We start from the raw sequence: 17302 nt of genomic DNA, 5'->3' as shown, positions 1-17302 counted from the left end.
CCATCAACCATGAGCTCCCAGATTTGTCAGAATTATCCCAGCGAGGTTGAGGCCTCTGTCAACCACCCGGTCAACATGCATCTGCGGGCCTTCTACACCTGTCTCTCTCTGGGCTTCTATTTCGACCCCGACGATGTGGCTCTGGAGGGCGTTGGCCACTTTTCCCGCGAATTGGCTGAGGAGAAGCGTGAGGGCGCAGAGCATCTCTTGAAAATGCAAAACCAGCGCAGCGGCCGCGCCCTCTTCCAGGACGTGCAGAAGCCATCTCAAGATGAGTGGGGAAAAACCCAGGACGCTACGGAAGCTGCTATTGTCCTGGAGAAGAACCGGAACCAGGCCCTTCTGGATCTGCATGCCCTGGGTTCTGCCCGTGCAGACCCACACCTCTGTGACTTCCTGGAGAGCCACTTCCTGGAATGAGGAGGTGAAATTCATCAAGAAGACGGGCGACCACCTGACTCACCTCCGCAGGCTCTCTGGTCCCCAGGCTGGGCTGGGCGAGTATCTCTTCGAAAGGCTCACCCTCAAGCACGACTAGGAGCCCCTGCAACCCAGCAGCCTTTACAGAGCCCTCTGGTGTCAGGGCTTCCACCTGAAGGCTCTCTGCAGTCACCAGGCAGCTTTTTAACCATCCTGGAGCCCTCTCCCAAGCCTTGGACCAAATGGAAACAATAAAGTTTTTTGCAACAACAACAACAAAATATATACACAAACACACACAAGCACATATGTGTGTGTGTGTGTGTATGTAAGTATCCTCTAACCATGTGTAGTGGTAACTCCACCTGGTACTTTCTTGGTTCTAGATAATATAATATGTGTCAGGAAATAGTGTTGTACAATTCAGATGCAATCCTCTCTCAATGAGCTTACATACCAGAAGAGGAGACAGATGTTAAAGAAGTGATTATACTTAAACAAAATCATTTCTAATTGTACTGAGGGCTTTAAAGCAAGAAGTCATTTGGCAATGTACTGCTCAAAAGACTTAGAAATACTCAAGTTCAGTTACAATGACTGGAATTTTATCTCCCTGAAGGCATGTCTGAAAAGTAATTGCTCTTTAAATTGCTGGAAAAAAAGTGTTATGGCAGAATATCCATGGTTTTTATTAAAAGAATGGAAAACAAAACTTTATCCTTTTCATCTTTTACTATTCAAGTGTGGGAAACAAAGAATCTGATGGGCATTGGTGGGTGTAGCTCAGTGGTAGAGTGTGTGCTTAGCATGCATGAGGTCCTGGGTTCAATCCCCAGCACTTCCATTTTAAAAAAAAAGAATTCAAAAAAGAGAATCTAGTGGAGTAATTCAGGTCTTCGGAGACAGGTACTCTTATTACGAAGAGGACAGATCTTCTGTTGTTGCAGGGTTCTGGGGGGAAGTGGCTAGAACAAATATGCATTAATGGGTTCATGGATTGTAAGTAGTATGTTAAGAAATTGCTGTGGTCTGAATGCTTGTGTCCCCCAGATTTCACACGTTGAAATCCTAGTCCCCAAGATGACAGTATTAGGAGGTGGCATTAGGTGGTGGGGGCCTTTGGGAGGGCTTAGGCCAAGAAGGTAGAGCCTTCATGAATGGGACTAATGTTCCTATAAAAGTGAGATACTGGCATTCTGCAATGCGGAAGAGGGCCTCTGCCCAATCAGGCTGCCACCACCCTCCAGAACTGTGAAAAACAACATTCTGTTGCCAATAAATTACCCAGTCTGTGATATTTTGTTATAGCAGCCTGAACAAACTAAGACCAATACAAAGTAAAAATTGCCTATGTATTGATCAGCGATCTCTGAATACAAAAATTCTTTCATTACATCTGTCATTAGTTTATGTTTTATTCCCAATCGAGCCAATAAGAAATAGCCTTGAGGTTCTAATGATTAACATTACATAAAGTGATCAGATACATACTGACTGCCTACTGTGTCTCAGGTGCATTTCTAGGCATCTGGGGCATACTAGTGAGCAAAATGCACCAAGATCTCTATTCCTGGGGTACGTTAAATAATTCAGTGGAAAATATCCACCTACCCTGTCTTTGTGGAAAGAGAGGGAGGGGGAGCAGGACCATCTTCTAGGGTAGAATTGAGGGCAAACTCCAACTAAGGAAGCTCCCATCAAGGAAAGGGAAGGCTGGGATATTTGAGATGTTCCTCCTGCTTGTCTCCGTGATGTCTGCTGACCCGAGGTATTGTCACCGTTTACCCCCCACAAGCAATGACACTGGGGGTTCACTTGCAGCCAGGTCTGTTGTCCAGGCAGTCACTACCTGTCCCAAGCATCATAGGCCATCGGTATTTCCAGACAGAATATTCAGGGCACGTGGAGAAGGTGGACCACCTTTCCAGAGTGATGTTGCGGAGTCACGGGAGTCGAAGCCCGCACAACGGATTGAGAAGGGAAAGACTGTTAAGGAAGTCTTCTTAGAAGACGGAGCGAGATTCAGTGGCTTTAGATGTCCTGAAATCAGCCATCCTGGGTGCTGCCACTCAGATGTTTGCTTCAGGACTCCTGACTAAGGAGTTTACATGAAAGGAACAGTGGACCAAAGAGAAGCGCACTGCAGTGGGGCTGCGTCTGACACCAAGTTAAGAACCAAGGCCAGAATACAAGGTGAAAATCACGTATGGACAGAATTACCCACAACAATCCCATACTCGGCCCAGGTTAAAGTGCTTGGCCCCTGTTTTTATTTTTATAACTATATTTCACATCCTATATCCCTTTGCTAGTCAATTTTTTATGCCCTTAGTTAATTCTTCAATGTCTCCCTCAAGAATATCGACAAATCCATCACCATTCACATGTCTGGCCACATGAAGCAGGCATTTCCTTCCCCCTGTCTTTTTCTTTCTATCTCAATAATCCTTTGAATCAGTTGCATGCTATTTCCTTTGGTTTGCTAACACATATCAAATCTTTTCATCTTTGATTGTACTTAGCATAAGTGATGGCCAATTATATACAATATTTGAGTAAGTTAAATGTGTATATGGCAATCTTTCATTGTAACATTTGTAATTGTCTGCGGAGGCTCAGGGAGATGCAGACTATCTGGGACAAACTGGATTGGAAAGAAGGAAGTGAGGCCTCTGATTCTCTATTTCTCTCTCTAGAGGGCTGAGCACAAGAGGGGACCCTTGCCTGCTTATTGACTTAACTAAATGACCGACTGACTTAGCCACATGATGGGGAGAGAAAATGATCCGTCTGCCCCAAGGGAGCAAACCCAGCCAGGATTTACTCCAGGATGCAGATGAACAAGAGTGTATTCTTATGGATTCTGAAAAAGCAAACCTACCCTACAATACAGCCCAGCTAATAGCCTAATATCCTTGGTCTTGAACAAGCAGATTAGCAAATCCTCCTCTCCTGAGAGGGAGCAGAAAGGGAGGTGGGAAGAGAGGAGAAAGGATGGGGGAAAGGATTAGAAACATGGGAAGAAGGGCAAAAGTGTGTGGAGAAGGGTAAAGATTCCTCTCTCCCCAGAAGTCCTCCATGGCAGAGCCATTGTCCTATAGTTACAAAATGAACCCGAAATTTACAATGAAAAATACCACCAAAAGAAATGTCTCCTAGGGAGGAAGGTACAGCTCAAGTGGTAAAGCACATGCTTAGCATGCATGAGGTCCTGGGTTCAATCCCCAGTACCTCCTCCAAAAGTAAACAAATAAGTAAACCTAATTACCTCCCCCTCCCCCCACAAAAAGAATGAAAATAAATTTAAAAATGAAATGCCTCTGTGAGCTGGTGTTGAGATGAGTTAAGGCCGTGGGACCCAAGGCCACGATCAGAGCATGTTTGTAGTATGCAGTAAATAATTGCTCCACGCATGCGTCAATTATATAAGATTTAGAACAAAGAAAATAGTAGTACGCATGTGCTAGAGATATTCTGTAAGCCTAATGAACAAAGAAACTCAGACCGCGCATGTGCTGACAGAAAACAGATAAAAGCAGGACAGGTGCATCATAGGGTGCACATCCCTGTGGCAATAAAGTGTTGTTAACCCCATGGTGTCTCCAGCTGAAGTCTGTCCAGCAGTATGGCAACTCCTTGTGCATTTTTTCGTTTGGGCTGCTCACCTCCTAGAACCCCACATCAGCCTCCCTCGGCTGACAGCCTCCTATTATTAATTTTTCAATGAAATGTTCCTATGCCTTACAAATACAAATACAAAAAAAAAAAAAAAAAAAAAAAAAAACTAAGTTCCAAAATGCTCTGCTCTCCAGTGTCCTCTTCTGTTCATCTTATTTAAACCATCTGGATACCTCGTTAGAATGTATTTTCCTTTAGCTATATCTTTCACTTCAGTGATTATAGGTCCTTAAATCTCCAAAGTTGAAACATAACCCCTTGCTTTCCACCCACAGTGTCTTATACGTCCTATTTCCCAAAAAAGAAAAAGGATAATTGCACATAAATGAATATTACAAAAAATATCTCTATACTTAAGTTTATAAAATCTGCCTGGAGCAATAATATTTAATGAGCAAAAGCAATGTTTCTTGATTACTATTGCCAGCCACAGTGGTAGGGAAATGGAAAAAGAAAAACAAAAACAAGGAGAATGTGGTTGTTTTCAACCTAGACTGTCAGTCAACTTCTACCAGATGTCCACAGTCCACACACTGTGAGCTAAAAATCAACCAGAAGAAATATCTCCTTTAAGAAATTAATAAAGATTTCATGCCTTATCTATGTATTCTCTGTCAGGGGCGGGAGGAGGTGAAACTCTGTCCAAAGTTTTATAAACATTGTCTAAAGTTTACTTAAGGAATTCTTCCCATTAGTTTATGATAAACCTCTAAATTTTCTTTTCATTTTTGAACCTCATGTTCCTAGCATCACAATATTAAATGGAGTCTTTCTTCTACAGTATTTTTTAAGCAGGGTACCCTTATTTGTAATAGGCAAGTCTAAGCACCTTAGTCTTCATTCATCTTTTGCTCCGGAAGGTGTATATCTTCACCCCCAGCAGGAACCTCAGAACTTTCAGCGCTATGTCACAGAGCCTGTCACTATTACCTTCTGTAGAGACATTCTTTATGCCTAAGAATCCTGTCCCCTAGAGAAGGTGTCTTTCTTGCTCCCAAGGTGACTGGGAGTCTGTTCAAATTTTACCTTTTATTGTACGGGTTTTCTCATTTTTGCCTCCGTTTGGCGGTGATGGCTCTGATTCTTCTCTGCCAATGACACCCGTCCCTTACCACTGCCGCCACAACGCATTGTCTCCGTTGCCTTGACTCTCTTCTTGTTTTAATTTTCTTTCTGACTTTCTTATCAATTCACTACCCCCTTCCTTATATACATGCTGTCAGTAGATGCGAGGGAATCCACTCTTTCATCCAGCTATAAACACTCTTAAGAAGGAATTCATGCACTCTAAAGAACCTCCGGGTCATTACCACCAGCTTCCTCATTACTAACACCTATCAAACATGTTCCATATGCCAGGATAAGCGCTTTACATTTGTAATTTTACTCAATGCTCACAAAATGTTATGTTAGTTACTGCTACTTCTTTTTCATAGGTAAAAAGGATGAGGCTTAGAGTGGTTAATTAGTTTGCCCAAATTACACAACTAATAAGTGATAAAGACATTTTGAAGCCACATCTGACTTCAGGACACAAATGCCATCTAACTAGTCTATCTCTTAGAACCAAAGGAAAGTTTTATTTTTTAGGTGCATTGTTTCAATCAAGCATTTTCCTTGTGCCCATAATATAGTCTTGCTTTTGGTAATTTTTCACCGCAAATGGATAAAATAGTAGCTTCTATCCTTAAAAACTCCGTTCAGATTCCCAGCATGGAGATAAGTATGGCATTTCCTTCAGTTACTTCAGTTTTAATGTTCAAGGTCAAAGAGATAATGAAAGGAGGAGCCAAGTCCTGAGTTCACGGAAATCATTAATTTGACCTTTCATTGTTTGTGCAAGAAAGTCAACTCTTTTTTAACGGAGAATTCCCCTCCGTTGACGCCAGTCTGTCTTCAACTCCTTTCATTTTGTTGCTGTGGTAAGTGCCAGCCCCACCAAGTGACTTTCCACCACTTCCAACTCCTCACTTCCAACATTTTTTTGTGAAGAGAATCTGATGTCATACACTTTATCTTCACTTATCAGTTTTCCATGAACTAAATTAATCCTGCATCAGACATTGTCTATTCATGTGGGTCTCTCCTTTACAAACCTCTGTCCTGGCATCATTTAATGACCCTCTGGCTCTGCTGACAAATCAGAAAGTTCTTTCTAAATCCTCCCCCAAAGTAGTTCCTGGGCCTTCAAGCAATTACATCTGTGTTTTCTTAATCGTTCCTTCTTTTCTTTGTCATTCTCATTGCAGATAAGGAAGACAGCAGAAGCCTATACTATCATGTGACAATTTGAGTAACTTAGAACACAGTGAGGTTGGTGATAAATCTGGAGGAAATATTCTAGTTGAAGCAACCCTGCAGGATAAAATACTAGAGGTCCTTCTTGTGTAACAGCATAGCTTTTATTGTTCTTTATAAACTATATAAGTGAGAAACCTCACATTTCTCCAGAAAAAGGAAAGTATAATTGATTTAAAGATGCTTCCCTTCTTTCTTTTAGCTACCCTGCTGCCTTTGAGCAAAGCCCAGCAAAAAGTTCAAGACCCAGGATGGTAAGTCCAATATGGTGACAGGTGTGGTAAGGGTTTTATTTTTCTTCCCCTTCTTTTTTTTTTTTTTTTTTTTTTTGTAATTGAAGTATAGTTGATTTACAATGTTGTATTAGCTTTAGTTTCTGGTGTATAGCACAGTGATTCAGTTATACATACATACATATATATATATATATATATATATATATTCTTTTTCACCACAGGTTACTAGAAGCCACTGAATATAGCTCCCTGTGCTTTATAGTAGGGAGCATAATAAACCTTGTTGTTTATTCTGTACATAGTAGTTTGTATCTGCTAATCCCAAACTTCCAATTTATTCCTCTCTCCCCTCCCTCACCCCAATCCCATAACCATAAGTTTGTTTTCTGTGTCCGTGAGTCTCTTTCTGTGGTAAGGTTTTGATGAGCAGACAGGTGAGCATTAAGACTGTCTATCCTCAGTTTTTTGGGATTTTTTTGTTTTTGTTTTTGTTTTTGTTTTTGTTTTTGTTTTGCTTTCCTTTTCTTTACAGCAAACAGAGAACAAAGGGCTTAGGTACAGAGGGAAGAATAATATACCATATTTCTCTCCCTGGCCACAATTATTCAAATAATCCCCACATTCAAAATATATCCCCTTCCTCCCAAGACCACCAAGGGGTTCAGCTAATCGGAGTGTCATGTTTGATATCTAGAATCTTGTGAATTAGATCAATATATCAACCCCCATTCCAAAAAAAGCAACTGACCAGGAACAATTTACTCAGCAGATAATTGTTAAACAGTGATTCCATTTCATGTTTGTTCTTTAAGTCCGTTGATCCTTCTGTTAATTACTTAGAATGCCAATTATTCTAATCATTAGGACAGATTAACCAATACAGACTAACATTTCTAAAGTTTCTCTGATTCCCTCCCCAGAGTTGTACCCGATTACTTCAGTTACGTGGTACTGAAATTTTAGGGAAAGATAGGTTTATTTTGAGTAGTATTTCTAATGATTGACTGAACCAATCAATCAAAAGAGAATTTCTTATTGATTTACTTGTCACTTTGGTCAATGCAAATCAATTTTTATGATCTTAAATAATTAATTTGATCAAATGGGGTTTTTTAAAATATAATTTTAGAAATACAGCCTTCCACAACCTATTAACTTTAAAGATGTGTTTACATAGGGGCTTCAAAAGAAATATGTGACATGGCTTATTGTCCTCAAGGAACAATCTGCAGGGGAGAAGAAGGCTTGAATACACTTAGGGAGGTAGTAAATAAAGAAGTACTACATTCAACATTTTACTGCTAGACTATATGATACAAACAAGTGATGCAGATTCCCACAGACCTGGAGTACCAAGACAATTACTAAGTTGTTAGACTCAAATAAAAAGAGATTTAAAAAGCTAGATGAAATGAACAAGAACGGAGTATACTTGATTGGATGATTCTTCCACAGCTAGGTTTGCAGTTATTGTAGAATGTGTGTTATCAGAATGAATACAAAAGAAGTCATGCTTGGAATAAGACTGAAAATAACCATTGTAGTTATTTGAACCTCTGTATCCTTATGAATTCCATTATTCTAAGAAGTCATATTCTATTTTAACAGAGAAAAAAATGTAACATAATTTCAAAGTTAATCTACTTTACAAGTTAATCTCAGATGTCATTATAAGGTTTTCAACTAAATTTTAAAATTGTATATTTAGGTCTTATAACCCACTTATTGATTTTTGTAACTTTACCCTCATTCCTTTTTATATGTTGCATTGTTTGTTTGGCCTTATACTTCTTAATGCTATGTAGTACTCAAAAAGAAACTTAAAATAGGAAGCCATACTAAGAAAAAAAACATGAAAACTGTTGCAATGGATATCCAGAAATATGCTAACATATGACATGATACAGAAGCCATATTTACAAAGACCACAGTGTGGCATCCTAGAGTCATGCATGGCAATACTACTACATCTACAAGCATCATCACGATATAATGAAAACTAGCTCAAATTATTGCAGGTTCTTCCCTCCATGAAAGTTGTCAAGAGAAGCCAGACTTTAAACATTATTCTTATTTGTGTGTATGTTTGATTTTTCTTGACTCGTATCTCGTTTTACCCTTCCCTTGGCAACTGCCCTTTGCCCCTGGTCAAACCTCCCCTTATCTACAAAGAAAATCTACCAAATCCTCAAAGTAGCTACATATCATTAACTCACTGTTTAATTTCTTGAACAAATATCCTTCATTTGTAGAATCCACTTTGTGACTACCTTTCGGCCAATAGCAACGATTGCCAGTGCCATCCAGTAAAAGTAGCTTTCAGTGAGCCTCAAAATAAGCCTGTATCTGACACTATTGTTCATCTGCTTCTTTTGGAAACTCTTTTCTGTTCTCCCTTGGTGACGCTACTCTCTTCTGAATTTATTCTTACTGTTAAATTGTTTCTGTTCAGTCTATTTCACTAGTTCTTCCTCAGCCCCTTCTGAATACAGTAGCATCCCTCAGAATTTTACAACAAAAAGATCTGTCAGCTAGCAAGTCTTATATACAGAAGCCCAGAAGATGTTTTATCAATCCTCTCCTTCAAGTTCAAGGAGCACAATCCAGCCAATACTGATTGCATTGGATCATGGGGTTTGGGCAGTGAATACTTTGTCTCCAAGTTCCACTCAAGATTTAAGGTTTTCGTCCCTGAAAGCACAAGATGCAGATGCAGAGCACATCCCCTCTGAGTCTTCTGTCTCAGGCCCATCACAGCCCCCTGTCTTTTTAACCCCTTCACTGGTCCCCACTGCCCTTCTTGAGTCTGACCTCTGTGAGCAGGCAGTCATTTTCTGCCCTTTCAGATTCTGTTGTTGGGTGGGTGGGGTGTGTGGGGAGAGAAGGGCAGTGGAACCTGCGTGTGGCAGTGGGGAGGGACTATGAAGACGGAAAAACTCAAAGGGATGTATTATTATCTTAGGTCAGGTTCTTTAGAAGTCAAGTCTGAAATGGGAATGTTTTCAAAACGTTTATTCTCCTGGGGGTGGGTGTGTGAGGGAAGCAGGGCAGGGAATAAAGCTAAGCAAGAGTGTGGTCTTACACAGAGATTAGCTTATTCTGACCCCACAGGGAAAGCTCAGGAGCCCCAGTAGCTCCACAGCTAGTCCCTCCCAAGGCTGGGAGACTGGCCTTTTGTACCCTCATGTCAGAGGGTCACTGCCGAGGGCAATTAACCGCAGGAGGGGGCAACTCTGAGTGCTAGCAGCCAATAGTCACAACAAGCAGGTGTTGGGGGCACCCATCAGCGAAGGGGATCCGGGCAAGGTACCCATACATTCACTGTCTGTTGCCTTAAGACCAAGAGTCTGAGAGTCTCACACCTGTTCAATGCAAGGAGTACCCCTGGCTAATATGCTAGGGCTAGACAATTCTCTGTCTTTGTCTCAATACTGACTCACATTAAAAAGACTCCATTCAAGTACGGAAGACAAAAACCTGGCAGACACCAGTCTAACCAAATAACCAAATTAACATCTCCAGCAGAAGACACAGTGCCGTCAGGTCCCCCCAATATGATGCGAGCAGATCACTTCACCTCTTGATATTCCTTCCAAATATCCAGAACTTCAGTCTAATTATAAGAAAACATCAGACAAATACAAACTGGGAGGCTGTCTTTTAAATACCTGACCTAAAGTATCAGATCACAAAAGATAAGGAAAGACCGAGGAAGTCTCACGGATTCGAGGAGACTAAGAAGTGACAGTTAAATGCCATGATCCTGGAACTGAAAATGAACACTAGTGAAAAAACTGGGAAATCTGAATAAAGTCTGAATCTAGTTAAGAGTATTATACTAAGGTTACTTTCTTAGTTTTGATCACTGCACTGCGGTTATGTAAGATGGAAGCATCAGGGGAAGCTAGGTGAAGGGTGTGCAGGCACATTTGCAACTATTCTGAAATCTAAAATTAGCCCCAAATCAAAAGTTTTTTTAAAAATGCTTTTCTATTTCCTTAGACTCAGAAGTGTGGCACTGGGGTTGTGGAGAAGGAAAATCCATTCTTCCATATTATACATGCATGAAATAATACTCCTTATGAACAGTGAAAAATAAAGAACATAAAAGAACATTTATATCATTTATAACTTCTATGCTATATAGTCAGTGAGGTGAGTTATCAAGATTCAGGAGGCTGATGAAAGAAAATCTTGTAATAATTACAATTCTTTCATAAAAAAGGATTGTAAACTGGTCTCAAACTCTAAATCCTCTAATTCTGTTACTCTCCCTACCAAAGGAAAACAAAAGTTATAAAGAAAAAGGAAAGTGGGTTTTAAATTGAACTTAATACTTGGTTGATTCTATAATTCTACTACTTTCCCCCTTTTTCCTTTAGAAAGTTAACTCATACCAACAAGTAAGTTTTTTTAATTTTCTATTTTCTAATTTTTCGTTTACTCTTTTGTGTGCAGTGTTTTTTTGATTCTGTGGTACAATGACCAAAAGGGATTACTAGTCTCACACATTACATTTTATTTTTTATAGTGTCAGATGCCATAGAATCATTATGAAAGTTTCCAATGCTTCCTGGCATTCACTAATTCCTAAGGATACTTACTTACATTTTAGTTAACCATCTATAACCCAGCTGACCCCATGGGAAGTAGACTCCTGTTAGTGGTGGTAAAAGTTTGATCAGTGCTTCTTGAATGGCAGTAAGTGTGAAAAGACAAGGAGTACAGTGCACAAAGGCTTCTGAAAACAACTGGCTTGTAGAGATTAAGGCTTATATACCCTGAATTAAAGAATCAGAGACTTTGGATTGCAAGGAATGTTTAGGGATCTCCTTTCTTGATTTAATTATTCTCTTCAACAATGCATACTTTGTCTAACATACTATATATTTTACTAATTCATTATTTTTATTATCTGTTTTGTCCATGAAAGAAAGAACTTCTGTTCTGTTTACTACCATATCACGAGTGCAAACAACTCTGGTACATGCAGTAGGCACTCAGTAAATATTTCTTAGAAATTACTAAATAAAGATGAATAAATTAAAGGTATCTACATCTGCTGATCATCCATAATTTAGAATTCCTATACCATATATCAAGTAAGCCTGCATTTAAACACTTCCAGTGATTTAAAAAATGTATAAAGGTACACAAATATTTTGTTAATCCTAGATAGAACTGTAATAAGACAGTTCTTATAAAATAGACAAACATAAGTTGAAAAATCTTTCCCCATTGTATGAGTAATTTCTTGATTCCAATTTATTTCATATATATATTATAAAAATACACATAAATTCTTAATCCATATAGTCTGAATATATATTTTCCCATTATATATATATAAGTATTCCAAAAATATATATTCCATATATATGTCATACAACTCATATCTCAAAGTATTACCAAAACCAGATAAGACTGATTTAACAGCCAGTTTATAATTACACCTTAAATGTACTTTGTAGTACTTTATAGTAAAGTATAGAAATGAGCTGACAGAAGAGCATAGGAGACTATGGATAAATCTGGATTAAATTCCTTGCAGAAACACAGAGATGGTAAAAAGTCTCATGGCTTTTCTTTTTTTTAATAGATAAGGAGGGGCCATGTATATGTCCTGGATATATTACACAATCTTTTGAGGCAAACCAACAAAGCGACAATCAAGACACAAGTCAAAGCAAATTTAGATGTCATTTTGGCAAACAGCACTCTAAGCAATGTTCTAAACTTTCCATATGTTGTTCTGAGGATCTCTGCACAAAAGACGATGCCGGAAAAGGTGTTATGAAGTGCTACGGTGCATCTAGGTGTGGCCTGAGGGACACACGCACTCTTACAGTGACCCTGTCATTTTCACTCCACCTCCCCCATCTAAGCCATAAGTATCAGGCAACACTACCCCCTCGTCAATTCTTCAGTTCTCTCATCTTAAAACACCTTCTGTGTCTTCTGCCTTATTTTCTTCTAACTCACACTCATATTTTATAATCTAATTACTATAGCACAGAATTTATAGTTAGAATGGTCTAGAATTTAGACCACTTTCTCCATGATATATAAAAGGGTGTGCCATCTCACAAGAACATTCTAGGTATATTCCACCTGATTTTGTTTATCTATCTATCTATCTATCTATCTATTCATTCATTCAACTAACATTAATTGAAATGGCCACAATATGCCAGGCAACGAGAATATGGTAATGCACGGACAGATGTAACCACTCACGCAGTTGATAATTTTAGCAGTGTTCTTTGTCCTTCACTAAGGAACCAGGACTTTCCCCCTCCTTTATGTTTCCTGCTGCTCCCCTTCCTTTTCTAAGCCAGTATAAATCCCATGGGGTCATCTGAGGGTTAGAGATCAGTTTTCCACTCTTGGTTGAACTATTCCCTTCTCTGTTTTATTTTCCCTTAGATACTGGATGGAGAAATGGGTTCAGAAGGAACATCAATGAGCTTTTTTAAATGACTCATCTCTACCAAAATGTTACCCTCTAAAGTATTGTTCTTAAAACCCACCTCATTAGTGCAAACCAAAACTACAATGAGGTATCACCTCACACCAGTCAGAATGGACATCATTAAAAAGTACACAAACAATAAATGCTGGAGAGGCTGTGGAGAACAGGGAGCCCTCCTACACTGTTGGTGGGAATGCAGTTTGGTGCAGCTGTTATGGAAAACAGTATGAAAATTCCTGAAAAAACTAAAAATGGACTTACCATATGATCCAGCAATCCCACTCCTAAGCATATATATATGGAGGGAACTCTAATTCAAAAAGATACATGCACCCCAATATTCATAGCAGCACTATTTATAATAGCCAAGATACAGAAACAACCTAAATGTCCATAGACAGATGACTGGATAAAAAAGTTATGGTATATTTATACCAATGAATACTACTTAGCCATGAAAAAGAATAAAATAATGCCATTTGCAGCAACATGGATGGACCTGGGACACTCCTCAAGTCTAATTGGAGCTCCAAAATTTATAACCTGTGCCTCAATTTATTTACTTTTAATATTGGAATGATAATAGCACCTACTTCCCAGGGTTGTCAGGATTAAATTAAACAATAAAATGGCTATAAGAACTTACACAATGCTTTGGGCATAGAACCCAGGCTTACTAAGTTTTCTGTATCATTAGATACTGATTATTGGTCTTAAGGATGGGCGTGGGTCGCTGAAACCAAAGTCATGACTATTAATTCTAAAGAGCAGGAGGTGAAAGTAAAATTACATCTGGAAGGAAGGCCTGAAATTGAGAAATAAATTGCAGGTCAATTATCAGGTTGGAGCAGGCAAATGTCATAGCCTAATTCAGCCAAGTGGAGGGAAGAGTTGAAATAAGTTAATTAGTAGATGACAGAAAGGAAGGGGCTCAGTGTTGACTGGACCTAGACTTGAGGTCATGGTAAAAAGCCAAGATCAGCACCTGGCAGAAGCAAATGAGGAAGCAGGAAGTTGCAGTTTGAGGCAACTTGTGGGGCAGTCCTCAACCATGTTGTCAGACAACAGCTGGCTGGCAAGGGTCTTCATTTTCATTAGTATTTTTTAAATACAAAAACCCACATCATTATAAAAAGTTTAAACGCTACAGAAGGCCAAAAAGCAAAAGGTGGTTTTACTCATCTCCACCACAACTTCATTTCAGAAAAAAATCACTGGTAAAATTTTGTCTATATTTTCAGATATTTTCTGAACACAGCTCTCTCTCTCTCTCTCTATATATATATATATGAAATTATATAAATAGATATACAAAATAGATATAGATTATATAAATAGCTATGTAGAATTTATGATATATATAAACGTATATAAATATGTAAAATATATTTTAGATTATATAGAATAGCTATATATAACATTTTATACATATAAAATAGCTATATATGTGTGTGTGTATAGAGACAATTCATTTTCTTTTATATAGAAATGGATCATGCTAACCTTTGTTCTCATTTAAAAATATTGTTTGAATATGTTTTCATATGCATGCCACATGTATATATCTACTGAATTGTTTTTAATGACTGAATTATATTCCATTGTATTGGTAGTCCATAATTATTTAACCAGTTAGATCAACGTTTATATTGTTTCCAGTATTTTGTTGTTACAAACAGTGCTACAATAACTTTTTCTTATTTATTTATTTATTTACCTACTTATGCAGTAACACATACAGGATAAATTCTAAGAATAATATTTCTGAATAAAATGCCAAGTGATAGATCATACAACTTAAACCTTCTAAAGACTATAAATTTGAACCCCCCAAAGGTGTAAGAGAATGGCTGTTTTCTATATCCTCGCCAATACAGTGTAAATAGTTTATACAGTGTACATAGTATCTGTATTAATAACTTTAAATATTTTTTGTTAAAGTATAACATGCCTATGGATAAATGAACAAATTATAAGGATGTATATTGACAAATATTTACAAAGAGAACATGTTCATGTAATTAAAATCTGCTCAGTAAATAGTATATTGATAATATGTCACAGTAGCCCAAAGGAATTCCTGGGTCCTTCCTAGACATTACCCTCCATTACTCCTACATTCATGTCTTTCCATGATGAATTGTTTCACCATGTTAAACTTTATAAAAAATGCAGTAAAATAGTATATATTTTTCTTTGGTTTCTTTCATTGAACATTTTATACAAGGATGGTAGTGGTGTGTTCATTTTCATTGCTGTATACTATCCCATTCTGTGACAATTCATTCTTCTATTTTTCTGCTGACAGACATATGGGTTATTTATACTTTGGGGTATTTCAAATAAGACTGATAACTATCACACCTGTCCCATCACACACATATCTTATATTACGGTTGTATCTAAGCGTAAGACCAAGACTGCTAGGTCATAGAGTGTGGGTATGTTCAATGTCAGTGTATACTGCCAAGCAATTTTCTAGGGTTCTTGTGTCAATTTGGATATGAGACCATGAGCTTGGCTGACCAAAATTTGACTGAAATGATAGCATAGCAACTCCTTATCTAATAAATCATTGCCAATTATTTTTAATGTCTAGCATTACTATGAGGTTGGTTGGTTTTTATTTTTTACATTTTTCCCCTATGCTTCCAATAAATAATGTAAAATGTATGAAAATATATAAGCTTGAGGTAGGAACATTTGAAAATGACTTGGGTGAGGACTGGAGAAGAAATTAGCAGCTTTCTCTTTACCATGCAAGCAGGGTAGGAGCCCCAGTTGTCACCTTTCCCAGTTTTCCATTACTTATTTATATATGTATATTTTAATTCCAGAAAATTGCAAATAGCATAACTTGAATTTTACGTATGTTGGCAATGTAAATGTTATGTAATTTACAACTATTTACATAGAATTTACATTGTATTAGGTATTATAAATAATCCAGAGATCATGTAAAGTATGGATATATGTAGGTTATATCCAAATTTTATGCAATTTTATATAAAGAACTTGAGGCTCCACAGATTTTTTATCTGCGTTGGGGAGGGGGGTATCCTAGAAACAATCCCCTGTGGATACTGAAGGGTGACTGTACCAGATTATCTGAATCTTTTCTACATACTTAGAGATCCTAATCAGATTTAGGGAAGAATTTTCTGCACACACAGTGATGATGGGTCTGTACTGAGACTCACAATTGGTTATCTGTACATATTTTGTCTTTTGGAACGGAGCCAAGATGTTGGTCCCAAAGCAGGCAGAGAGATTACGATCATCACTAGTATCTGCTCAGAGAGGCAAGAATCAGACTGACCAAAAACCTGAACATCCACACTTTACTATGCAAGAATTGCTTTCCAAAGAAGCAAACTGTATGTGTATTTCTAGTTTTCTGGCACCCAATTAGTACCTGTCTTTCAACGTCTACTCAAAACTTGAATGACTGAAGACAAAAGCTTGCTGACGTCTACTAGGTGAGACATTCTGTCCAACCAAAACTTAAGAACTTTCAATGTTGTGTTCTGACAGATGTTTAGTACATCCATGCTAATTTCATTCTTGAGAACTAGGGAGATAGCCACAGGTGGGTATGTGGACTCTCTGGAAGCAATGAAGAATTTGTTCCCCCCAAACCTCCACTCTCACTGTTAGATCATGATGGCATTTTTGTTGCTCTGGTATTAGTGTCAGGTCAAATTCTGTATTTAAGAGTTCACAAAATATCTAATGATCCCTTTTCCCCTAGTTCACAATTACTCTGTCAAAAGAGTTCCCTTTGAAGAGAGTTGAAGATTGGGAAAATATCTACCATGAAAACTTCAGTGGCTTTGCAAGGTCATTTCTCAGTAATAACTGGTCTCCTCTCCAAGTAATATAGACTTTCTATGAAATGACTTAGAGCTGGAAGCTTGAGAAGGAATAGCAATTTTCTACTGAGGTGACTTCTTGGCATTTCATGTTTCCCTTACATAATTCAAGAAGCACCTTATGTGCCTCTATCCACCTGAATCCTAGGAATAATATTTATCTTAGTTCTCAACACAGCTTTCTGTGGGTCAATGTATAGCGACTGGCACTCTGGCTAGACTTGCAGTCCAATATGGTTAATGATGGTTAAGTGCTGCAGTTGACAATTCCAACGACATTAGGAAGCCCAGCTTCCTGGCAGCCTCTCCCACCAGACAATTCTGAA

General features: G+C 38.2%; 1 protein-coding gene across 1 annotated transcript; it reads left to right on the top strand.

Annotated features, from left to right (window-relative positions):
* Positions 1-9: 9 nt before the first annotated feature.
* On the top strand, positions 10-1502 carry LOC102520875 (ferritin light chain-like). The gene is given in 4 exon segments (XM_032473225.1): positions 10-417; positions 419-571; positions 1340-1345; positions 1475-1502. Coding segments are annotated over 2 exon segments (528 nt in total). The 3' UTR covers positions 539-571; positions 1340-1345; positions 1475-1502.
* Positions 1503-17302: the final 15800 nt, after the last annotated feature.

Source organism: Camelus ferus, chromosome 34, assembly GCF_009834535.1.
Source record: "Camelus ferus isolate YT-003-E chromosome 34, BCGSAC_Cfer_1.0, whole genome shotgun sequence".
NCBI lineage: Eukaryota > Metazoa > Chordata > Mammalia > Artiodactyla > Camelidae > Camelus > Camelus ferus.
The sequence above is the reverse complement of the archived record's forward strand: the minus strand, read 5'-3'. Positions and strand labels throughout refer to the sequence as shown.